Source organism: Molothrus ater, chromosome 2 (genome assembly GCF_012460135.2).
Source record: "Molothrus ater isolate BHLD 08-10-18 breed brown headed cowbird chromosome 2, BPBGC_Mater_1.1, whole genome shotgun sequence".
Lineage (NCBI taxonomy): Eukaryota > Metazoa > Chordata > Aves > Passeriformes > Icteridae > Molothrus > Molothrus ater.
In genome coordinates this window covers 27,559,148-27,584,485 of record NC_050479.2, presented here as the reverse complement: position 1 = coordinate 27,584,485, position 25,338 = coordinate 27,559,148, and the positions used below count along the sequence as shown (strand labels likewise).

The 25,338-nt window shown below is 40.9% G+C and overlaps 1 protein-coding gene across 1 annotated transcript; it reads right to left on the bottom strand.

The window, feature by feature from the left end:
- Positions 1–1,435: 1,435 nt before the first annotated feature.
- On the bottom strand, positions 1,436–25,200 carry EDAR (ectodysplasin A receptor). Its single transcript, XM_054514007.1, has 11 exons — positions 25,147–25,200; positions 24,319–24,441; positions 23,067–23,248; positions 18,155–18,240; positions 9,102–9,188; positions 7,844–7,969; positions 7,630–7,704; positions 7,255–7,327; positions 6,366–6,525; positions 3,452–3,512; positions 1,436–2,074 (listed from the first exon to the last, which is right to left on the bottom strand). Exons 1-11 carry the CDS (start codon positions 25,195–25,197, stop codon positions 1,755–1,757), a joined length of 1,344 nt encoding a protein of 447 aa, XP_054369982.1. The 5' UTR covers positions 25,198–25,200; the 3' UTR covers positions 1,436–1,754.
- Between the last annotated feature and the right edge of the window lie 138 nt (positions 25,201–25,338).

Sequence of the window (25,338 nt, the reverse complement as noted above, 5' to 3'; positions counted from 1 at the left end):
GAATCATGTGGAAGATTGCTGAGCTGTAAACATCTCTAGAAATCTTATTGAAGCCTGTTGAAATCAGTATGAATTTGTCATTGATTTCAAGACAAGAATTTCACACCTAAATTCAACATCAATCAGCTAGATAAATTTCAAATAAATGCAGCTTGCTGCATCATTGAAAGAAGAGTTAAAATCTTATCAAGTTTGGCATATGCAGATTAACGAAGAGTGTGATATGATATCAAAGAAAGGGTGGAAAAAGAATAACGAGAGGGATAGGTTTTATGTTGCAGTATTTACTTCCCTGATATACAAATCAAGTGCTGAAACAATACTAAATATAGATGTTAAAGGGTGATGATAAATGTTTTGCACAATTATGATACTATCATAAATAAGATCTAGTTACTAAGTGATGGAATACTGGTTGTTAAATTCTGGGTAATAGTAAATATTTTTAATAGCATTTTGTTCAGTCATGCATTTTGGAATGTAAGAAGTAATTTTTGTAATTGACACATCTCTTAATTTAGTGGTTGCAGTTGGTGAGATCCATCATCACTATTTTGGCTATTAATTAGGCAAACAGGTTTGGTAAGAGACACTGACCTGTGGTCTGAATGAATTTTAGATAAATTTTAACTGTGAAAATCAGACATTAGTTAAAAGAAAACCAAATTAGGTCAATTTTTGTACTTCACAAACTCACAGTAATGCATTACCTTCCAGATGAGTTTAATGTCACTGGTGGATTCTGTGCTCATGGTCTAGGCTTACAAGGGTGTAGCATTAAAACCACTTTTTCCTCCACATCTCAAGGGTCTCGAAAGAAATCAACTCTTTTTGCTCTTGGTGTCACATGCGCACCACTGTTGTCTGGAATTCCTCTGGCTTAAATATAATTTGGTATATAGATGTCATTATTGGAAAACTATATTTTTAATGGTAGTGGACAATCTGGTTTTGATTTTCCTTTTTTCTTAACAGTAAAGAAAAGAAGATTTTGCTCTCCACTTGCAAGGAGTAACTGCCCACTTTTACTGCTCACTTGCTATCCAGCTTGTCCTCAGCAAGTCAGCAGTTTGAATTTATAATTTCTGAAATGTCAGAATGGACCAAGAGTGCATTTATGTGCATTATGTAGATTGTTTTGAAGCACTTCAATCTGTAAGTTATGGTGACTCTTTTTCCATGTAGCATAGTTAGTCAATCTGAGGACTGGCATATACACCTATGCACATAATGCACATAATTCTAGATTCAACAAACCCATAATAAATGTAGAAAATGAAAATGATTGGAGCGGATAGAAATGTATGTGCCTAATGTGTATTAATTGATACTGTAGCTGTGGTACTGCTTCTGACTGTAACTGTTAAACCATTGAACCATTGAATGAAGCCCTAAGAGCCCTAATAGTTCTCTTTTCAGAGAACTATTCAATGCCTTTCCTGAAGGGTTATTTGCCCTCCTACTCATACACAGACTGAAAAATAGATGTTTGTGTCTCTGCTTATTATCAGTAACTTTTTAACATGATCATTTTGTTTAATGACATGTTTCATGCCAAGCTTCTTGGGAAATTTCTGCTCTCGATTTGGTAGATGTGTTACTTCACTTTTAGAAGTCAAAGAGAAGAGCTTCCCATTGGCTATGGTGAGCAATTCTGTAGGAGAAGCATCAATGGTCTTTAGCCCAAAGTCTTTGATGCAGTGCTTACAGGAATCCCACTTCTGATGTGGAGGTGCAGGCCCCAGGCAGGCCTGTCAGGATGTCCCTGCGGGTTCAGGAGCCGGCATTGCTTGTGCCCACTCCAGAATGTCTGCACACAAGGATTCCACAGCATCCAGTCGCTCGATTTGCACCAGTTTGGTGAGCAGTTCTGGGATGCTGTAGCCCGCCGTGCTGATGCGGTCGAAGAGCTGCATGCCGTCCGTCATGCCGCCAATCTCATCCCGCTTCAGCCCAAAGCTCTCGGCCAGGTGACGCCACGTCTTCACTATGGCCTTCTCCGTGTTGTAGGTGGAGCTCAGCATTCGGCTGGTCTTCTCCAGGCAGTCAAATGGCAGCTCTGTAGGGCTCAGACCTGCAAAGGGAGGGGGGGATTGTCAGGTGGCTCTGGGTACAGCTCTTGACATTTATTAAAGTACAACAGATTACACTGTTATCATTGAATACAGCTAAAATCTTTAAGTGATAGTACATGATTATGTCTAGGTCCAAAGTTACTACTGCATATCGCCAAATTAATTCTTCATAATGACAGTAGGATATCATAATTAGGGTAAAAAGTTGCCTGGAAAAGAAGTAATAGATAGGTTGTATGAATTCCCATGGCTCTGCCCTTTCCTTCAACAATTTACTAGCTGTTAGAAAAAGTATATTACAACTATGTCCCTAGTGAGCAGCCCCATTAATAAACTCTTACACGTCAGGCTCAGTGTTTGAGCTCCAGAGACAGCTTTGACCCTTCCCTGAGACTGTCACCAGCAGGTGCTGAAACATATCTGTAATTGAAAGTGGTCCTCGTAGGAAAGTGAGAAGTGAGGTGAAGCAATGATGCCAGATGCAAGCATAAACATCCCTGCAAGTGCTTAACTGTCATTACTATTGTGAATCTCTAGGGAGAATTTAGCATTCATCCTGTGGGGAAAAGGCTATTTTCTCCTGGACATATTTTCTATGTATTCATGTTCAGAAAACAGAGGAGAGAACCAGCTACAGCATTTTTCCCAAACCAGACTTTTGCTTCCGTAGTTTTCCTGCTTCTTACCCATCAGAAATAATCTGATGTGAGACAGAGCTCCCTGAATTACAGCATACTCATAAATGTGCACACAAAGTGTGTGTGTGTGTGTGGAAAGTAAATGCAGTCACAGCTCCTGTTCTGCAGGGAACTTAATTTATATATCCTGCTAAAACAGTTCAGGTAGTCAAGTGCTAAACAGGGTCAAAACACTTACAGCCTGAAAACTCCACATTTTGTTGTGAGATGTGGGACAGAATTTAGAGAAGCAGAGTAGGCTGAGATTTGTGTCTTACCCTCAATCCTGACCCTCCCCAAATCACACTTTCATATTTGTAACTTTTTAAAATCTGTTATCTAAAGAAATAAGACCTCAGGTTTCCTCTAGATGGGGAATGCAAAACTGCTTCCCTGCATCTTGGTCTGCTTGTGTGTCCCAGCACAGCCCACCCCAACTCTTCCTGCTCTCCATAGGAAGGAAGGCCATGCACATGCCTGGAGAGAAGCCGTGGCCTGCTCCAGCCCAAGGCCAGCCTGGACAGCTCTGGGGTCAGGGCTGACCACAGGGTTCCTAGCAAGTGAATACAAATCTGCCTACAGAGTGCTTTCCCTGGTTTGGGACTATTTTCCATAGATAGCCAGAGGCCTGTCTTACTTTATAGCAAATGCTCGTGATCTGATTGCATATTTTAACACAGGCGCAAATTGTTCACTCACCTTCTGCAACGTCACATACGTTAGCATACACGTCAAGTATCTTTTTCCTTCGACTTTGAATCTAAATGAGAAGAGATTTATTTCAGTAATTTTTCAGTTACAAGATTAAACAATTAGCAGACAGCAGTGGAAAGTCTGTGGGACCTCTCCATTTCATGGGGTTATCACACAGTGTCCTCAAAGGTCCCTTCTAAGACTCAAAGAAAATGACACAGCAATTATTCCATGAAGCATAAACATATTTCTGATTTCACTTGCCACTGCTAGAGAGCTTTCATCTCGACGTTTCTTGAGAGCCAGTACTTTTCTGCTCCAACTCCTGAGAATGAGGATAAATCTTGTACCGTACATGCAATGAAGAATGTAGGGATGTCTAGGTAAACCAGGTCAGGACTGGAATTAAATTCAGACTGAAATTGCCTTCTTCTAATAATCTAAGAGGACTACAGAGGAGGGGCTCTTCCTTTCTGTCTCTGGATGTAGACCTTATGTAATGCTTAGTGCATTACATGTAATGATGTAGACCTTATGTAATGCTTAGTGCATTATGTAGACCTTAGTAATGCTTAGTGCATTACTAATTAACTGAAATATTTTACAGATAGATTAAGAAAAAAAAAGTGAAGTTTTAGAGAGGAAAAATCTGAGGTCCGGGGGGGTCTAGTCATTTTTGACAAGAAAGAAACAAGATGAAAACCTGACATTTTTCAAGCTAAAAATGGACACTTCTATATAGTTTCATTTAGCAAAATATTCTCAAGTTTTGGCTTTGGATTCGATGTGGAGTGAAAACAAATGTCAAAATGTCATGAGCTCTCAGGGACTGAAATTTTTTTCCCAGAGCCAGCTCTCATTAGAAAAGCTGAAAAGCTGTCTTTTTGACAGGACTCTAGCATTATCCTCACAAATTTGTCACATTTCACTGCGAACGAGACTTGAATAAGAGCTCTGCTTTCGGTACTTCGTTTTGTGGCAAGATTTCCCTCACTTTATTTGGGCAGTGAAGGGCAAGGTGCATCAGTGACGTGGATTAATGGAACTGCAGCCGGAGAGCGCAGAGGGGCCGCTCCAGCTGGAGCGCGCCTGGCAGGCGCGGTGCGAGCGCATCGTGCCACGGGGCAATGCAGTGCGGGCACTGAGTGTCCTTCCCTTCTTCCTCCTGCAATTTCCCTGTGCTCAGTCAGTTGTGTTGCCACTGTAGGCTTGGATCACCTGCTTCAGAACCTTGAAACTGGGAAATTTAATGGGGTTTATTAAAACTCCTCCTAAGAAAACTATTGGGTGCTTATTTTCATTCTCCCTCCACTTTTAAGGTAAAGAAGCAGGTTGAGTAATTCCTTGAAGAATTATGCAAGACACTCTTTTTACCAGAGCCAGAAGATTGGGGGGTTTTAAACCTTAAGCTGAAAGCAAACAGGAAATGTTTAGCCTGATGATCCTCTGTGTGGCCACACATTGCAAATGGGTTTTTGTATAACTAGGAAAAAGACTTGGCTAATAGCAAGTCTCTAATTTTCTTTATCCCTATCTAAGTGCTCTGAGTACTCTTTCCTGTGCTAGTAACGCTACTTAATTCCCAATCTGAAGAAAATTACTGCTTTTCTAACTTCTGGCAACTGGCTTAATTGTGACATCTTAGGTATGGAGTGGAGAATCTTGATGCAATCTGCTCTTTCATTGAAAAGATTGTCTTCAGCCTTGTCAGCAGTCTTTAGTCCATGAGGATGTGTTAGAACAAGTCTGGAAGAAGCAGTCCATGCTTTAGGTGCACTTATGAGCTATCTATCTAAATTACTGTGGAGAAGGTATCTATGATGTAGGGTCTTTTGAAGGTAACCTGCTTCTTATGGAATATTCTGATTTCATGACTACCCAAGGTGCATTATCCTATTTCAAGCCAGTGCTTACAGAAGTATCATAAAGTTGGATATTTAGAGAGACCTCAAAAACCTGAACTTTAAAGTGTTAGCATTGAAATAGTAAGTTATTTTCAGATGGTCATAAATATCTACAACTACAAAACTGTTTAACTTGTGTTGAGATTTGTTTGTCTGATCTCAGCTGAAAAGCGGTGTGTTTTAGAAATTTTGAGCAGCTTCTCCCAAAAATTTAAAACATGCAAACATTAAAAGATGCATTTTCAAACCTATTTTTTCTTAAACCATATTTGATATTTGATATTAATGATGTGATTGGACCTAGCTATAGCCGTTTTTAAATAAACTAGAAATACTAAAAGATCAGAACAGACACCTTCTTTTTAAGGGTAGTTTGATGTTAACACAAACTGAAAGGTTGTGTGGGTGAGGTGTGGCCTTAACTGTGCCTTAAAATACTCCGAGTGAGATAAAAAGCCCTGAGCAGGACATGCTCAGCAGGAAGAAGCAAAGGCCTTCCTCAGCAAAACAGTGGATTACAGTGTCCTTCAGAGCACAGGAATCACCTTCAAACTATGTGTTTGCTTTTCAAAATTCCACATGGAAACCAAGCACAACACCGGATATCACTGAGAAATCTGTGCCGTGGAAATACCAATGCAGCTGGGTCAAGGTACTCAGATGTTCTGCTGTCACCCAAATCCAGCCTGCTTCATTATTTTACTGTCTTAGCATTAGCTATGACAGGGGATTGCTGTTATATGGGTCTTTTCTTTCTTGAAACAATAAAATATAATACTCAAAAAAGCAAATTAATTAGTCTTGTAGAAAAATTTATTTCTATCCCTTAACACTATACATATGTATATATGTCATTATGCAAAGGAGATTCTATAACAAATTTGTCTGGAGAAGCTCTTGTAAATCAGTCTGATCTACCCTACTATGCATTTTGGGGGGTTGATAGTTCATATATTTTTTTTCTTTAAAAAAAGTAGAAAAAGCCTCTCAATTTTTAAATCTCAAGGTAGACTTACCCCAGTTGATTTATTGCTTGTAGAAGATTTATCTCTGGCCAAATGCACTAAAGATAACAAGCATCTCTCTGGAGTCCCTTGCTTGTCAACTGCAGCTTCTTCATCACTATCCATACTCCGGCTTAAGAGTCGCTCATTCTCAGAAGATGCATCATTTTCACTGGAAAATGAAGGATACAGTTATCTTAGTGAAGCCTCTCATGGGTTGACTCCAGTCATCCTCTTTTTGCTTCCTGAGAGTAATGAAAATAAAAGTGTTTTCCATGTTTAAAATGCCTTTCCTCTGAAATCCTGTGACTGTAATGGCCTTCACCAGCCCAGTGTGTACATGCAATGCCCACCAAGCCACAGAGTCACAGTAGCTTGCAAGAATCCTTTCACAGAGGGATTTTCCAATGAGGACAGCGTTTAGCCCGCCTTAATAATGTTACCAGGCAGGTTTGGCTGCTGGGCAGAGACAAGATGATGAAAACTGCCACAGCATGCCAAGCAAATGATGCTAGGGACAAGGTTTCCTTAAGGCCTGCAGCAGCTATTTTTACTCTTCCTGCCTAGAAGGGAAGGGGAACCTCAGTAAGGCCATGTGAGTGAGAGCTGCACTCAGGTCCCAGAAATTAACCTCTCAAAAGAGGAGATGGAGGCCAAAGAGCAGATGAATTGGTCACAGAGGGAATGGGGAGGACACAGGTGTCTCTTCACAATGTCTGTTATCATCTCTTAGAAAACAGAGGAGGAAAAGCCCACTAAGGCATCTGATCTTTGCCCTGCTACAGCAACTTGCCAGCATACCCATCAAATTTGTTTATGTGTTCCACTGCACCAGGATGAATGATGACTATATGCCTCCCCCATTTCAGTGAAACTGGCAGTATATTTATCTTTTACCCACCTTTTGACAGCCTTAGCTGGAGTTGCTGTAAGTTTTTCAAACTCTTCTTTCTCAGAGAATATCACAACATTATCTGTAGAACAACAATTAGAGAAGTTTAAATTGGCAATGAGTTTCCAAACCAGTGCTTTGTGTCAGGAGTTAGTTCTGCTGGCAACCCTACTGACAAAATAAATTTCTCTGCTATATTTAATTGCTATCAGAGGATTAAGTGACATTCTGGAAGCACAAAAAACTAGTATAGGCAATTCTTCAGTAAACTGAGGAGGGTTTTATATACTCCAAAGGAGAAACTGTAATTAAGAGAAAAATACTAAGAATATTTAAGCCCAGTGTTATCTTGGATAGAAAAAGCAAAGCTAAAACAACTTGTACCTTGCACTTCTTTCTTCTCTTCTTGAGTGTTAGCCTGAGCTTCGACGTTTTTTACTGAGTGGCTCTTGCAACAGGCTAGAATATACAAATATAACATTAATTATTCTCAGAATAAGTCTAGAATAGAATTTAGAATATTCTAATAGAATAGAATTTTCTAAATTCTAAAATAGCATTTGCAACTAAAATTTTACTTGCTGAACAGAACAATTACCTTGAGCAGATGGCTTTGTTTTTACAATGTAAAACATGATGATGAGGACAATGGCAATAGCCATTATGAAGATAGTAGACATAGCAATTATAAGAGCTGTAGCCAGATGTCCTTGTCCTGAAAGATCTGCTGGAATGAAAAAAATAAATTAAGGGGCAACTCTTAGGATTAGACTAGTTAACAGTTTGCAGTCTGCTCTACACACAGTTTGCATAATCCTTTAGTTGATCTGAGTCTTGGTTGCTTGTTAAGCATTGAAAAACTTAGTGTTGTGTCTCAAAGGCAAGTTAAAATTTATCAAAATTTTGATATTTATCATTAAACCAGTTAGTAGTATTCATTAAGAATATTTGATGGTATGATTTATCAGATACAAAGATGTAGGAAATAGTATTTTAATATGTGAAGCTGTACATAAGAGAGAGCAGAAGCTTTTGTAGCACTGCATTCTTGGAATCAGCGTTGACAAGGCAAAAGCCAGTAAATATACAAAGAGAGAAAGAGCTAAAATGACTGTTGATAACTGTGGCTGCCTCAAAAGCTCTAAGTTAAAAGGAGGACACAATGCACATGTAGAAAAATTGATGTTTTTCTAACAGAAACTTAAAAACCAGCATAGCCAAAAGGTGAATTTAAAATAAGCTAGGTGAAAAGATATTCAGAAAGAAAACTTGGATGCTAAAGGCTAGAATTGAAAAGGTGTGAAAGGATGCAGAAAATTATAGATATGCTAAAAGGCATAAAAGCTTTAATTTCTCTGAAAATGTGATCCTAACAGTCATGTTTTCAGACAATACCAAGAAGAACAACATTGTCAGTGCCTTATTAACTGCATCTTTTCCATTTTGTCTTCTCAGGTTCAAAAATTTTAAAAGCCAAATGATCGTGCTGGAGAACTGTTTATGTTACTTCAATAAGAGACTGACCATATTTGTGCATGAAGTTATTTTCACCATTCTAAGCTAAGCTTTGCTGAGGCAGAGTGCTATTTCTGTAAAGCTACAAATAATGAACTAAATTTATTGCTGGCATCACTGGGTACAGCTCAAATCCTTTTTATGTTCAGCTGACAAACAGCAGTGTTGATTAACTGAGAAAAAAAAATTAATTCTGAATTATTTCTAATAGCAGTTCTAGCAATCTGGAAATAATGACAATGAAAATAGCAACAGATATTTTCAGTTTGGTTGCACTTTGTTGATGCCCTTTTGAAAACAAAAAGCTGCTAAATTAACCCTCACAAAAAGTGCATTCTTACCTTTGTGAGCATGCTGGTAAGGTGAGAAAGTGCTTGTGCCAGAGGTGCTTGGGAAAATGGCTGAAATGCCAGAGTTAGAGCCTGCACCTGCAATATAAACAAAAATGCCATAAAATTCCCTTGTTACTTTGTCCAGTCAAAGGAATAGGTTGGCTCAAGGAAAGAGAGCCTTTACTTGGCTTGGTTGCATTCCCATTTATTAGCAAAGGACCCAAGAACTACTTGCTCTTTGAGCTCTCCCTAATCCCAAAATGTGTTACTGATGCACTGAAAGTTGGGTTGCAGACCATGTTTGTGCATACTTCCAGGAGTGAAAGTCAAACTCCTGAACAGATATGAACTCAGAAGGAAAAGCCAACTGTTACACACAGATTCCCATGTTATGGATCTGTCCTGGGCAGCAAAGAATTTTCAGGGTCCAGCTGATTACTCAATTTACAAACCACTCCAGTATTTGCAACTGCAGACCAAGACTTAGCTGGTAGATTCCTCAAACTAGTGCATCTCACAAGCAACCTTCACTAGCAGCATCACTGTAAAGCTGGTATGCAAACCCTCATGACTCCACAGGAAAACCTAGGGAAGGTGACAAATGATGGTGTTGATTGCTTTTCTGTTCCATGGAGCTGTACTGTCGTAAAAGGGAATTTTAGAATTTCCTGTAATGTAACTGGGCAGTATGAGCTTCTTAAGAGCTCCTGTCAGACCAAATCTATATTCTGGGGAGAGTGAATATTCACTGAAACAATAAATGAAGAAGTTATAGGAAAACTTCATCCTGTCAGTGGGATGAGATAGTCTAATAAGGGTTTCCAGGTCTAAATTCTATAGTCAAGGTTAAAGTTAGTCTTTCACTTGGTGTCATGCACCAAGTTTTCAAAGCACTAAACCAAGTAATAAAGTAACATATTTTGACAATAGCAATCAATAGTGCATGTTATTTGGAATAAAGTTGTTTATGGGAATGCTTATGGGAATAGGAGGGTGTTTGCACAGTATTCCAAAACAGAAAAAAATTGTTCGGGTTGGGAGTAAATGTTATCTTCCTTCTCAAATGAACTTTAATGCCATTGGTTAGCATGTAATGCAAGCAGCTACTATCAACAGACATTGAAAATAATTTTCTGTCTTGGAGGAAGAATGAAATTCCTCCTGTTTTGTATTAGCTGTCTGTGGAAAAAGTCCAGTGATAATTCAATTCAGCAGTCGTAAAGGCAAAAAGCTGTCCCAGTCATCTGGTAAGGTGTGCACAGCACATGGCTCCACAAGCTGGTTTGACAGCTAGAGTAGATGAGAGCTCACTGTGCCCTTGTTTTGACCAAGCAAATATTCAAACAAATCAAATCACCACGTAAACTTGACAAGAAATAGTCTGTGATGGTCTGAGAAATGTTCTATGGTTAAGAACAAAGCAATATGCGCATTCTTCAAATGAAGAGAAATGTTTTTTTAAAAAGGAAAAAAAAGTACTATCTAAAATAAAACTATCTAAATAAAACATGTCTGCATGTTGTGAATGAGAAATGTTCATCTAAAGAGGCTGCAAAGTATGAGTTGCAGGTGTCTCCAAAAGAAATTTTCTCTAACAATCATAAAACTTCTTTCAAACATCTTTTGTTGGAAGGAAAAGGATTAACTCAATATAATTGGTATTTTTTCAAACTGAATAAGGGTTTTCATTAGGTTTTAAATATACTAGTTTATTAATTCAGATGCATTTTGTATTTTGCAAATGAAGGCCAAGACTTGTTACATAAGTCTTGCCTCTGGTCCTTTCTCTGTGACAGATTTCTTTCTAAGAAGAATTAGTTATGGGCTCCAGAAACTGCAATTCAGGAAGACTATCTAGGGATCAGTAAATGAAGCTGTCATCTGCACGTAGTGGATATTAAAGACAGGTAATTTGTAAAATTTTCAGCAATTCTTCACAAAACTGAAGCGAATCATCCTTGGTCATGACCTCTGTGTTTACTCATCGTGGCTGGACAACAGAGGAAATTTAGCAAATGGCCAGAGCTGTGGCCTGATACTTTCCTTCATATTCATGCACAGACACCAGGCTTATGTCTATTCTTGCAGCCCCCCTGGCAAATCCAATTACAGCCAATTGGAATCCTGCATGGTCCTTGCAAGCTGCAACAAGTCAACAATAGCTTCTCTGACACTGCCCCTCAGTGAGCAAGCTGTGCTGCTTTGTCTGCCTGGAGTTCAGCTAACAAGCTTCAGCTCATCTCCCCAAGTGAGTTTTAGCAAACTTGCTTCTCCTTTCTTTCACTTGAAACATGAATGAATTGAAGTATTTCTGCCTAATAATCTTTCATTGTCTTGGTATTGTTAACTTCATGTTTTTCACCCATTTGTGAAAGGAAGCAGAGCCTTTCAAAGTGGGAAGTCAGGCAGCAGCAAGTAGCACAGAAAGTGTAAGGAGGAAGGTCACCACTCTTCATTCAGCATCATGGTCACTCTTCACCCAGCTCCACACCAGGGCAGGGTGTGCTGCCCACACCATGCACACACTGGACAGCACAGTCCCTCTCCTGTGCTCAGCAGGGAGAGCCTTCAGCCCCAGAGCCCATGGGCACAATGTCCTCACATGGGAACAGAGCCACCTCCTTTGTTCCTGAGTGCTGGCATGGCAAAGTCAAGGTTGGCACTGGACTGTGGTGGCCTTTCACACATGCCTGGGAGGGAGTTAGCTGTTACACATATTGTAAGCCTACTGTCAAATTTAATAATTTGGCATATCCATTATGAGCCAAAGTTTTTCTTTAGATGTGGTTTAGAAGAAAGTGCCAATTAGTGCACAAGAGGAACCAAACTGCCACCTTCTGTTGAATTTCAGTTTATATTCCTTTTGTATGAGTAAAAGAAACTCGTAGCTGCTGCTTTTTCCCTGTCAGCACCACACCATGACTGCAATGTCAGTTGTTCCTGTGCACATCCAGTTTTGCATCCCAATCACATTATTAATTCTGTTTCCAATATAGATGACACATAATCTATAAAGACTTAGATATAGCTCAGGCAGAGGCATCCTGAGGTGTTACAGAACACCATATGGAAGCAACTCTATTTTTTAAATAAGGACTGATGGCTGTAATATAGCCGTGCAAAAGAGTGGTTTATATTCCTAGACACCTGTATGTAATACTGTAGGAATGTGATAAAGAAATTAGGAGAGAAGTTGATCACTGGTGGTTGGTCAACTTTTGCATTATAGATGTTTTCATTTACAAAAAATGTGATTTAGTTGTAACTTTCTTGGAGTCTAAACAATTAAAAAATTCTCCATACTTATTGTTTAAAAGAACAATTGAATCTGTATTCACTTTTGAATGTTTGGGGATTTTAACTCAAAAGATAGCTTTAACTTAAATTACCATGCAGCTGCCTTTTGTTCTTTCAGGAAATGCTGGGCAATAAAATACTTTGTTGTTGTTCTTTCAATGAATCTTTCTGCTTTATGCATCAGACTATTCCAGTTGTTCTTGTACCTTGAGACAGAACTTACCGTAAGAAGTAACAAACAAAACTACCAGATTTATGAGAGGAGGAGGGGGAGGGCACAGGGAAAGGAGGTTTTACCACCATGCCCCCTTGCAAGTGTTTGTGAGTGAATAAAATCTGGTGCAGTAGGAGACCATGTGTGCCCCTGACATCTGTTGCTGTGGGTATCAGCTTACTGGTCCATTCAAAGGACTGCTGCTCACAACCAGCAACAGATTTTTGTGAGTCTATTTAATATTTAATAACATGCTATAAAAATCCCCAAAGTCTGTACACAACAGACTGTCAGAGTGATAATAAAATAAGACACATTTTAAAAACCTGGTGTCTATATGTGTATCTATTTGGTGCTCTTGAGTGCAGCTTGCTTTCTCCTGATGCATCCCTCCTCTCCCAGGCACAGTCCAGCTGTGAATGGCACAGATGGGCTGTGAGTGCCATCACTGAGACTCTTTTATGGGCTGAAGTAGGATAAAGCACACATGCAAATAAGTAGCTATCAGCCTGAAATACGAGATGAAATATAAATTATACTGAGTTGAAATTCAATAAAAGTAGACAGTTTATGGCTGACAAAGTTAAAACTGGATTTTAACTAAACATAGTCATAAATAAAGACCTAGATATGTAGAAAGCAGGGGTCAGAACTTTTAAATAATCTGTACTCAGGTACTTATGGGAAAGGTTTGCTTTCAAACTTAGGAAAACAACATTTCAAATGTAATGCCTGTGCACTTGGAAAGTCATGCAAGCTAAAGCAGCTGGCAAAGCCAACCTGCTTTCTGAAGTGCCTACACATGACTTCAGTAAGCAAACATAAACCAACTCTGAAAATATCACAAATAATAACAGATAACAGAACATATCCTAGGCACTGGAGGATTGCCTAAGTGATCTTGATTTTACAGAATACTATCAGTTACTCTGATATATTCTGGAGTCACAGGTAGATACTTCAGTTAGGTAGGTAGCTATTACACCAGGAAGAGCATGAAATAAATTGATTCCTGAGAATTAAACTTCTGAAAATGATGATATGAAAGTTCCCCCTGACTTTTGTTTTCAGTCTGGTCAATCTCTCTGTTAGTAATCACATCACATAAAAGGAAATATTTTTTTTTCTGTTGTGCTTTCTATGATGTCTATAACTATTTTATTTCTCTCTCCTTTTGCCAGGGCAGTAAAGTGATGATGATTATAGGCCCCATGGCCGTAATCTGACCATTTATTTGCATCTGTTGAAGTTTGTTTTCAGGACTCACTGGGAACTGTAATCATTGCACAGCACTGAAAAGTCACAGACAAACATTCCATGAACTCCATGAACTAAGCCTCTGTCCAGGAATTCAGTGTTATCACCCCTTTCTCTGTGCAACATGAAGGGAATAATTGCTATTTAAGCTTTGCTGTCATGATTTTAGAGCATCATAAGGAAGAGAACAGACCTGCTTGGAGCTGGTCTCCCATTTCCCCGGTGTCCTGGTGGCCAGCCCATTGGAATGGGTGGTCCAAGGCTGCAGCTCTGCAGGTTTTTCAGCTCCTGAGCCCAGCCAGAGCAATCCTGCAGAGACCTGCAGTGCCTCCCATGGCCAGGTGATGCTCACTGTGGGAGCTGCAGCTCCAGCACCGGTGAAAACATCAAAGCCCTTGGAGTGCTTTTATTGGGAAGAATTGCACCAGGACCACAAAACCTCCTGAGGGATACCTGAGCTCAGCTTTCCCAGCAGCTGAGGACAGCAAAGCCCACATTTTCTCCTCAGATATCTTCCCTTGGAGGCTGATGGCTGAAGCTGGCCAATTTTATCCTAAGATTAGGTCCCTTCCTAAAATGGAGAAATCCTTACAGAAGAAGAATCAGGCCATACCACCAGTGAACAATAAAGCATGGCCTTCAACATTTCTCCCAGTACACATGTAAATAGCAAATGGATGTTCAGAGATCAAGAAACTCAAAAAAAAGAAAAAAAAGTATGTTAGTTCCAGATAACAAGCCTATTTGCTTGTAGGCATAATTTGAAACAGAAGAAAAAAAGGTCCTGATGTTGATTGTATTACAAAAGGATAAAACTGGCAAGGAATGGAAATTAGTGAGTCAAAGAATGGAAAGTTAAATTAAAATTCTCTGAAATAATTATTTTAACTAATAAAGTGGTTTTGGCAATAGGCTTGTTTGTGTTAAGCCTTTCAGTTAAGGAAGCTGAGTTCAGAGTCTTCAGTACACGGGTTTGGATGTGCCCCCCTGATTACAGCTCTTCACATGAAACATCAATTGTTAGTCAATTGTTCCATCTCATCTGTTTAGTTATTTTTGAAGTTCTAATGATACAGTGATAAAAATAATATTTTCTATTTCTAGATGTCATTTGCTCTCTGGTATTTAAAAAAATAGCCTGACCATATATATTTTCCTTCATCAATATGTTTCTTCTTTTTTAATTTTCCCAAGCTATCATTGGTAGATGTGAGACCTAAAAACTTACACAGGCTGTTTATTGTATCTTTTAATATATAAATCCAGCAAAAAAGGTGAGATAAATAGCATGAAATATTTTATGCACATACACATTTATGAATATATACAGTAGATTAAAAACAAAACCCTCAATCAGTTGCTGAAGTTCTCTAGACCAATAATCTGTGAGTGGAAAAGGATTTGTGTATTTGATGCAATTGTGTAAATTCAACTTCAAAGTTTGCTCCTAAAGTTAGTGTAGCAGGGTTTGATTTAGTTTTTCTCCAACATTTTTGAATTGGAGTGACAAATATCAAAGTTTGAAGAGAAAGAGAGTTAATACACATAATTGAGAGTTTCAGCTGCTAAAAGACAAAATCTCTTCCAGCAGTAACTGTACCTCTCTGCCAGAGAAATTCCATATATGGCTAAATCTTTTGTATCTTGCATATACTTTTACACTGGATAAAAGAAAAAGAAAACAAAAAAAAAAACCACCCTACATAGTCAGAGGCCTGAAGTGACTCCAGTTCCAGAGGTGTTGATGGAAAATCCAGCACCATTAACTGTGGGAAGCCACATCTTAGTGTGGTTTGGTGTTCATTACCTTAATGGTTTGATTTACATGGAAAACCTGCCTCCCTCTCTTTTGCAGTGCTGTTATTTATCACAGAGGCATCAGATCCCCATTTATGCCAGCAAGGGGCATTGATGGCTCATGATCTGCCTCAAGCACAGCTGAAGCTCTCACACCTTTGGCATTTCACACTGTGCTCCTCTGTGCTCAGCACAGAAGCTCCTGCACAGAAGCTTGAGGGAGCCACATGTTGAGAGGCCAGAAATCTGACACAGCTGTTTCACAGTGCACAAGATGGGGCAAACTGGAGACTTTATGGTGATGTTCCCCTTCTTCACAGTAAGAAACAGCTTTCTGCTACACAGCACACGTAGTTATGCTCATGTGTGCACAGCCCTTTTCCCCTATGTGCCTGCTGCCCACAGGCTGGCACTGAAGCCTGTTATTCCTCCCAGGCTGCAGAACTGTTGCTCCCATCCTTCAGAGCAGTGAGATTTTCAACACCATAAACAAGTGACATGTTTGCCTCAGTTAAACCTCTGGCCTCTGTGAGTCATCTCTCTTCCTCCCCCTCTTTTCCATGACATTTTGTGCTATTTATGTTTCAAGTCCTTTGAGAGGGAAAAAAACCCCAACAAGGTGACACAGGCCCATCAAGGAATTTCCTTTTCACTTCCAGCCCTTCTTACACTAATATTTCCAGATGCTGGGGCATGGGGTGTTCACCTGTGTCCTTGGCCATTTCAAGTTTTATTGACTGCACATACCTGAAAGATATTTGCTTATCCTTTGATCAAACCCAAAGACTTTTCTGCCAGATGAAATGTGTCATCAGACAAATTCCCTGAGCAAGTTTCCATGCAGGGGCACATACCCCTGGACTTGGCCATCTGTAACACACAGTCCAGGCACTTCCCCAGCAAGGAATGTTTACAGCTAAGGAGAGCCCCACTGTTCTCCCATCCTGTCTCATTGAGTTGTCTCACTTTCACCCTTCTGGTTGTCTTCCCTGTGTGGGTGGGAGTAAGTGACTGGCTGTCTGGGGCTGGACTGTCAGCTGGGGTTAAACCACGACCTTCCTACCCTTGTGCTCTCACTTACCTCCGCACCTCCTTCCCGTATCTCGCATTTGGGTCCTCCCTAGCATCCTTATCTCACCTCCTAAACAGATGTTATCTCACCAAAACCACACGCACCCTGCCCTTCACCCACTCCCACTGTCTTGGGCAGAAGGGCAATCTCAGGGCTGGGTGGGCTCCTGCAGCCAAGTGGGATGAGCAGCTGTACAACAGAGCAGTACTGGGCATGCAGACAGCTCAGGGAGATGCCTCCTGGACTGCTGCTGCTCACCAGGAGCCCTGTGAAGTGCTGATCATCCCCTGGCTCCTTGAGCTCTTAAACTGTAGGAAGTGGTAGATGTTCCTGTCCTCTCCTCCTTTAAAGTGACTCCCAGAGCACCAGTGATACACAGTTCTGCAGCATCTGAACAAAGCAATCGCTATTTGTGTACATAAATAAATGCTCTGACACTTTCAGCCCCTGCTTTCAAATCAAGCAGACAGAATATTGCAACTGCTTTTCACGAGAAAGATTTCTAAAAGAAGAGAACATGGGCAGGATTTTGGTTTTAGAGGCATCAGGTTTTGCTGGGGAACTACTCACTTGTTTCTGTTTGTTTGGGGTTTTGTTGTTGTTGTTTAGTTTTAAAGCTTTTTTTCCTGATCTTCTCCAGATTCTCTGAGGGGGTATCAAAGTAATTTGGTCATTCAGAGAGAGCCTCATTTTTTTCCTTTTCTTTTTTTTTCCTTTTCACTTTCTTTTTCTCTTTCTTTGCCCCCTAAAGGAGACAGCAGTTTTCTGGGGGATTGCCTCTGCAGGACAGAGGGGGTGGTGTGAGCTGTCCCTCTCCTCATGGCATAAGGATGGACAAGCCATTGCTCATACATGGTATGAAAATGAACAGGTGTCATGCACACATTCAGACATGATTTCCTCAATTAGCAAACTACAGACCCCTTTGTCAGTGAAATCTACAGAACTAATTCTCTTATCAGTGCTGACCACCAGATATCAGTGTTAACCCTTGAATCACTTTGCAGCAAAAGGATATGAAAAGGTGTGATGCCCTTTCACTCCAACAAATTGCAAATCAACAAATTGTCCCATGTTTTCTTCACAGGTGAACTGAAACTCAGTTAAAAAATTGCATAGACACGGACATTTTCTGGACCTACTGTTTAAGTAACCCTAATAAGTCCTGCATGGGATCTCTTAACAGATGAAAACTGGAGAAGAAGTGAGCAATAGTAGATCCTAAAATAAAAGATTCTGATTATTCCTCAAATGATAAGTACTCCCTCCCTTTGTTGGCAAGGCTAGTTGGAAGAAGAAATTGCTTAAGTGGAGCTGGGTTTATTGTTTGAACATAATTATCATCACTGAAAGATTTCACATTGAGCTTCCAGATGATTTTAAGTCAAAACCAGATGAATTGCACAGAAAGAGCAGAACACTTACATTCCTTGGTGTTGGGAGGTGCCAGCAAGCACGAGTAGCAAACCATTCCGTAGATGTTCCGAGGTCTGTTTTCCAGCATGTAGTAACTGCAGAGAAGGGCAAGAAGAGGCAAAACAGTGCAAATTAATATGATATGACTGAACATGGTTCAGCAGCAACCAATTATATGGAGATAAAATCATTTAAAAAAACTTTTCTAAGCAATCTGAAGCAAAGATTTTTTTTTTCGAATTGCCTGAATAGACACTGTGTTTCTCTTCTTCCTTTCCTCCTAAAATGTAATTAATCAAACATCTAGACATGACAAGAAGTGGTAACATTGCCTAAAACAACATTTATCTCCCTGCTGAGTTCAAGCTGCAGTTTAGAGCATGCCCTGAAATAAGATTTTTCAAAGAGAATTCAGTTTTTTGAAGCAGTAATCTTTCAAGCAAGACCACCAGTTGGATATGGTTACCTAATTTTACTCACAAACACCATAAGAATAATCTCTATAATCTCAGAACCAAATCTGAGCCAGATCATAATAAAAAATATAGGAAAAAATACCCTCACAGGGCAGGGCAGATTAGATTTTACAGGTTTTGTTTATTTTTTTAAATTTCCTTGCTGTATTGTTTATAAATTAGTCCTTGACAGTGGAATTACAGTGTGAAGGAAAGGTTTTCATAATCTGAACTTCTGGGCTGCTAATAAAGTTGGTGTTGAAATATGGTAATTGGCTACTCAAGAGCTGGATCCACATGCACCCTAATGAGTAATTACACCAGAATCATACAGATGTTGATGTAACATCATAGTGTTGATGTTGCAGATATGTCTTTACAAATCATTTGTAAATCACTACATATTTTAATGAAGAGATGAATAAATTCTTAATCTATTCTGCATAGACAGGAAGTCAACACTACCAACATTTTATGCAAATGGGGATCTGTTTTCTGCTCTTATATACCTGCCTATGCATGTGAAGTATGGGGTTTTTTTGGAAAATGTATGCATTGTTAGGAAATCATTGCTGAAACCTTCCATCAAAATCCATTGTTGTACTAATGAATGACAAATAAGAGATATAGGTCCAGGGAATGGAATACACAGAGATGCAAGGGGGAGACAGGGACTGGAGCAAACCCAGAGAGCAAGGGAACTACACATGGTTCCTCATTTCTTTCTTACTGGTTTTAAAAGATTCACCCTCACTTCATCCTTCAAATATCTCTTGTGCCCCATGGGCCACTCTACCATTCTCTCAGGAGCAAAACTTCATCTTTCCTCTCTTATGGGGCCTATATCATTTTAGGTTGTAGAGCAGTTAATAAATACACAGGAAAAGGCTGCCAAACTACAAAACAAAAGAGTGGAAGCCTAAAGACACATATAAATCTATGAAGAAAAATACAGGACAGTTAGGATCCACAGTCCAATAGCTGTGTTGGTTTAGGAAAGACAAACAATCCTTCTGACAATTAATTAAATCAAGCTGGTGGAAGAATTCTTGGTTTTCACCACAATGCAGAATGGTGGAGGACATGTAAAGAAAACTGAGGAGGATGCTCATGGTAGGCAACCATTCACTCACATGAGTAGGAAACTCTGCAGCTGCAAGCATTAGTGACTCACTCCCACAAAGTACTGGCAACAGATTTGTGTTTCTGGTTACTTTCCAAAGCACCAGATATTAAAGGTAATGTTGGAGATATGTGATAGCTTTATATCACCAACTACAGAGAAGTGACACTAAAGACAAAAAGAATTTTCACAGTATTACTCTTCCACTGTGATATTTATCCTTTCTTTCCTTGGCACCTGCCAGGCTCAGGTTTGAGGGGCTACAGGCAAAATCCAAGAATAAAGGTTAGACTGAAAACTGGACTTGTTTTCCTGCTTAACACCATACTGGGCTTATCTTGGGCTAACCTTGGTGGTGTCATTGCAGACTCAGGGACTTGGACCCAGATTTAGGTCTGCCCTCCCACCATAACAGGGGGCCTGGGACTGGGAGAGGAGGTGGAGAGGCGTGGGTGTTCTTCTCAGCAGGGGATGGTCTGCAGAGAGACATCAAGGAGGAGTATCCTTGGTGGAGGCATCTGCTGCCTTATCCAGAGCAGCAAGAGTGGCACCTAATTTCATTAGAAATTCACTGGCTAAACCTTTTCATGCAGAAACAGAGGAGCATTCACTCCTTCCCTTAAAGCCTCTCAGAGGACTGATCCTGCATTTGCTGTAGCCATGGACAAACACATGAAATTGGGAAATGTCAGTAGCAGAGGCATTTCAGACTGCATTTAAAAAGAAAATTATCCCATCGCAATTTTATCTTGTAGGGGACTGGAGACTTACCCCAAGCTGAAAATAAGTGCTGGGACAGCATGAGGAATATGTGTTATTTGTACTTGACCTGTTCTTACTCCTTATGGCCACTACTGAATAAAGACAGATGACCAGGCTAGAGGGACCCTTGCTGTGACCTGCCATTGCTGCTTGTAGTCAGCTGTGATCTCAGTCTCACTCCAGGAACACCTAATGGATCACCCCATTGAGGGAAACAGTCTGAGTCACACCTAATTTCCACATTCTTAACCTGTCTATTTGGCATGATGGAAGAGCTTCTGGGCAGGGAGCAGAGGACAAAGCCTGCAGAATCCCAGGAGGTTCAGTCTAGGTACCTCTGGAGTTCACTGGCCACTGGACTTTGGTTTTGAGGACCACAGCTTTGGAACTAAGCCTTAAAAATCTCCCCTGTCTTGCACACTTCCTGTGAACACAACAGTGTTATTTCTATTTTATATGAGAGGGAACACAAATAAGCAGTGGATGACTTCCTTTCTTGCACCAAAGGCCTCCTTCTTCCCTAAAATTGGTCATCAGTAATAGTGTAAAAAAGAAAATAGAAGAAAAAAAATATATAATTATCCAGCACTTATTTTAAGATAAAGTACAGAGGATGGCTCTTGTAACCACTAGGAAAGGCTGCCACTTCAGTGGTATTTTGTCTGAAAACTTTGATGCAGAATGTGCCATATGCTCATCTTTTCCTCAGGCTTCTTTACTGAGCTGGTGAAAAGGGATGAGATGCCCTTAAGTGCAAAGAGCAGCATGTGGGCTGTTACCTTGGGCAGGTCTGCAGTGTGTTAGGGAAGCAATCCTCTCAAATTGGAAACCTTGATTTTATCCGTCACATCTGCTCAGGGGCTCTCTGAGGGTTACTGCCCAGGCAAGGGAGCACCCTTGCCAATGCCACTCACCCTGGTACCTGGCTGTCCCTGTGGCACAGGGGACAATAAGGACAATCAGCTACTCACCAGCTCTCTGCTCTGACACACAGGCTCTGCATTTCAGCCACCAGCACCCAGGAGCAAACTCTGAGGACTCTAAGTAGCATGAGGAGTCAGGGCAGCTTCAGAGCTGGTTTTAGCTCATATTTAGTTTATCTAGAGAATTCCATCTATTCAAGCTTGGACTGAGAAGGTGTTTCTCCCTAACTGCTGGCTTTGCCAAACAATCCCAGGACCTGAGCGTTGCAGGAGGAGGGGCACACAGCCAGATTCCGGCAGACCAGTTTCTGCTACAGGCTACACCTGTGCAAACACGATGTTTTGAGATTTCTCCCCAAGCACCAGCTGTGCAAGCTGATTATTTTCAGCCAGCACCCTGCTCCCACCTGGGTAACCTCATTAGTCCTGACAAAAATTGCAAAACAGCAACTGTGACCACTATTTAAGTTTCTTGCTCTTTATGATGTATGAGGGGAAGTCAAGAGGGAGCTTTTTCATGTCACGTCATCAGTCTGTTTGGCTGGCAGCTAGACAAGTCCTTCATTTTATTTGTAAACTGTGAAAATTTCACAAAGACTTACTGATAAAATAAACCTGTAAGCTTGCAGGGCCTCTTTAACAGGGCTTCCTGTGCTATAAGGAGTGTGGGTTATACAGCATCTGCAAACTGCACAAAAGCCAAATGTCAGTAGGAATTACTCTCTAAACCAAAGAGGAATAGTGGCAGAAACTGAAAAGGTATGTAGGGAGAGGTTGTATTTTAGAGTATTTACTCACCCTACAAAAAAACCATCAAGAGTGCATATGTATGCTTGGGTTTGCAGACTTTGAAATGTAATATTGTCAAGGATATACATATCCAATGTGGCAATTCTTTCTCACCATTATGAGAATTATACTGAGTGTAAGAGACCATTACAAAGATGGACTTAATAAACAGCAGCTATTTTAAGCCCCTTCAGCTAGCCCTGAAACTTGTTTTGACTCTGAACAACACTACACACACACTACATTAACAGCTCCTCAGACTCCACTCTGTTGTGTAGAAAGGACCCAAGAGACTAAAATGCCTTGGTAAATCTCACTGAACAGCTATGTTAGCTAATACTGTCAACTACTGACAAATGTGCCAGCTGTTCACATCTGGAGAGGAGATATTTTATGCCCCCAAACATGCTGTAGTGCCAGCATAGACCCTACATGGTATTTAGGTGCTGTCATGCAGCTCATATGTAGTAAGCAGGACTTAGAAGGTGGCCCTCTGAAGCTACAGCTGGAGGCCAAGCTGGATTTCTTTGAGTGTTTAAAGTGGCACTGCACAGCTGTGCTTGTTCCCTTTCCATTTCTAGTAAGAGGAAAAAGTTTTCTAGTTCCAAACAGTGAGACTTCAGTAAGATTAAAAACATCTTCTTTAGGGTCCCTTCCAGGCCTAACTATTTTATGATTCTGTGTTTATTAAACTCACCAATGCTTTTAAAACATTTAAATGTATTGTTTTAGCAGAGATGAAAAAGCATAATTTACCAGTATTGTACCTACAGCCAGCTTTGACACGGAGAGGCTGTCAGAGATTTTGCCATTAGAAAAGTACTTCCCAGTGCCTTGGGCAGAGCAAAGGTCCGTGGATAATTCCTTACCCTGGGAGACAAGGACCACACTCTGCATCATTCTCCTGATCCCCAGGTGTCATGACTGTGGCTCGAAAAAATCCCTCGCAGTCCTTGTGCCGTCGGCATATCTGGTACCCTCCTTTGGAAAACTTCTCTGAAGGGCAGGGGATGCAGCCATAGTCCTCATCTTTGGTGCCATATCCACATGTCTGCAACAACACACAGTCACTCAAAAGCAGTCTTGTGCTGCACACCAACTTCTAGCAAAAGAGAAGCTCACAGCCTGCCCCATTGGCCTTGCAGCACAAAGGGAGAGGAGTCTGTTGTTTGGCCTGTTAGTGTCTATCCTAAAAAGACCATGCAGGGATAAAAGGATGCAGCATGCTGTGTGCTGGAAAGGGAGAAGGGGAACTGGAGAATTACTGTTTGTAAGTGGTCCCCCCAAACTACTTCTATCATAGTCCTGCAAATTGTGGAAGTGAATTTCAGCTGCTGCTTGGATAGAGAGTGAGCTAAAAATGGAAGAGTAGAGAAGACTCCTGTAGGAGAAACACAGCTGCAGCAGGGCTATCAGCAGTTTCAGGCCAGGAGACCCCAGAGGGAACAGCCCAAAAGGCAATGTTTGGACGAGATTTTGTAACCTCTGAACTCACATGTCCCAGCTTATATTTAGATTAAATAAAACTAAACCAAACTGGTTATTCAAACATATTTGTTTGGGACTACCAACTGTGTGAAATGCTTGCAATAGGATGTTTATCCCATTAAAACCAAACAGGATTTCAGTAATTTTTTTTTTTAATAGCAACAATTATCTGCTGTAAATCAAATGGTTACTTAGGAACCATGATTTAAAATATGGCAGAAACAATCAAGTTCCTCTAGGGCCGAACTATCTTAGCAGGAGAGCAAAATTAGCTTGTCAGTGTGAGGAACCAGCAAGCAAACCAGACTGACCAATTTATCACTCTGTGTTGGAATGTCAGCATCAGATTCTAACTAACTACTGAGATGAGAACAGACTGGCAGAGACTGTGTATGGAACTTCTACCTTTCCATTTTTACAGTATCCCTTGTAACAGGCTGCTCCTGGGATATGGATTGCTGGCATGCCTGTGAGATGCCACGCTCACACTTGGAGGTGTGAGTGCTCCTGCTTAGGCATCCACAGCCTTCCCATTTCCTTTCCCACCCATTACTTCCACACAACAAAGCATCTGGGTTTTTTGCATTTGGTGCCTGGTATGCTCCCCCCAGCAGCAGAAGAAGCTGAAATTACCATGTAGGGCTCTTCACCCGGCTCGCACTTGGGGCAGTCGTGGCACATGCCAGTGGTCTGGTTGTAGTACTCGTTCTCACCACAGCTGGAGTATTCGGCACTGGCAGAGTACACCAGGGAGACCTGCCACCAGAGAGCATTCCAGAGCACTGTCACTTCCACTGCCACCGTCCTCCATGCCTCACCCCCTCCCCTTGCACATCTACTGTGGTCCAACAGGCAGCAGGGCCAGCACTGCAGGGTGAAACACGCCTAAAGCTCAGAAGCAGAAGTGGTGACGCTATTTAAATGGAAGCAGATGCAGGTTTCAGCAACCTGGTAGTTCCAAGAGTTTCTCAGAGACTGACATTCATGCTTGTTGGCACTGCCACTCCTTAAAACACTGAAGGCCATGGTTCCTGACCTGTTAACTCACATGCTCTCCCACAAAAGCAAATGCAGGAGTTCACACCCTCATCACTCCCAGCTCTAATGAGCCTTCATAAATGTGACTGCAAGGGACAACTATAACAACCAGAGATAATGCACTGCCTCAGGCCTCAACCACAATAGGGCTGGGCTTCATGTGATAGCCAGGCTAATGTGCTCTTCCAGCACTTTCTGTCTCTGCTCCATCCTGGGTCCTTCTCCTTCCCCCTGCTTCCCAGCAGCCACGGTTTAAACTTCACATTCTCAGGTGTTCTATGGAATGAAAACAATCACTGCATTGAGGTTCAGTCCCCAGGTGATGTGTGGCTCTGCCACGATTCACAGGTGGTTATGAATAACCCAGGCAGAGCCCTGTTATCTTTGCACACTAGAGAGACATGTACACACAGAAATACCTACCATCAGGAAAGGGAACATGTGAGTCCATTTACGTTCACCCAGGTGAGCCATGCTCTCTTGATATTTTACCTGAAAAGATAGAATTGGTGATTGTTTATGAACATGAGTAAATATTTGTGTGTGTTGCCAAAATAAGAACAGAAGGGCTCATAAGCAGAACAAAGGTTACATGGGAGCAATGCCCAGAGGTCT

Bases quoted from the DNA above. Each gene is read 5' to 3' on its own strand.
- EDAR (XM_054514007.1), bottom strand. From the start codon at position 25,197: ATGGCTCACCTGGGTGAACGTAAATGGACTCACATGTTCCCTTTCCTG. The intron at 18,241-23,066 runs GTAAGGAATTAT...CCTTCTCTGCAG, and splicing joins TGTGGTCCTTGTCTCCCAGG to TTACTACATGCTGGAAAACA. The intron at 6,526-7,254 runs GTGGGTAAAAGA...TTCATTTTCCAG, and splicing joins CCAGCTAAGGCTGTCAAAAG to TGAAAATGATGCATCTTCTG.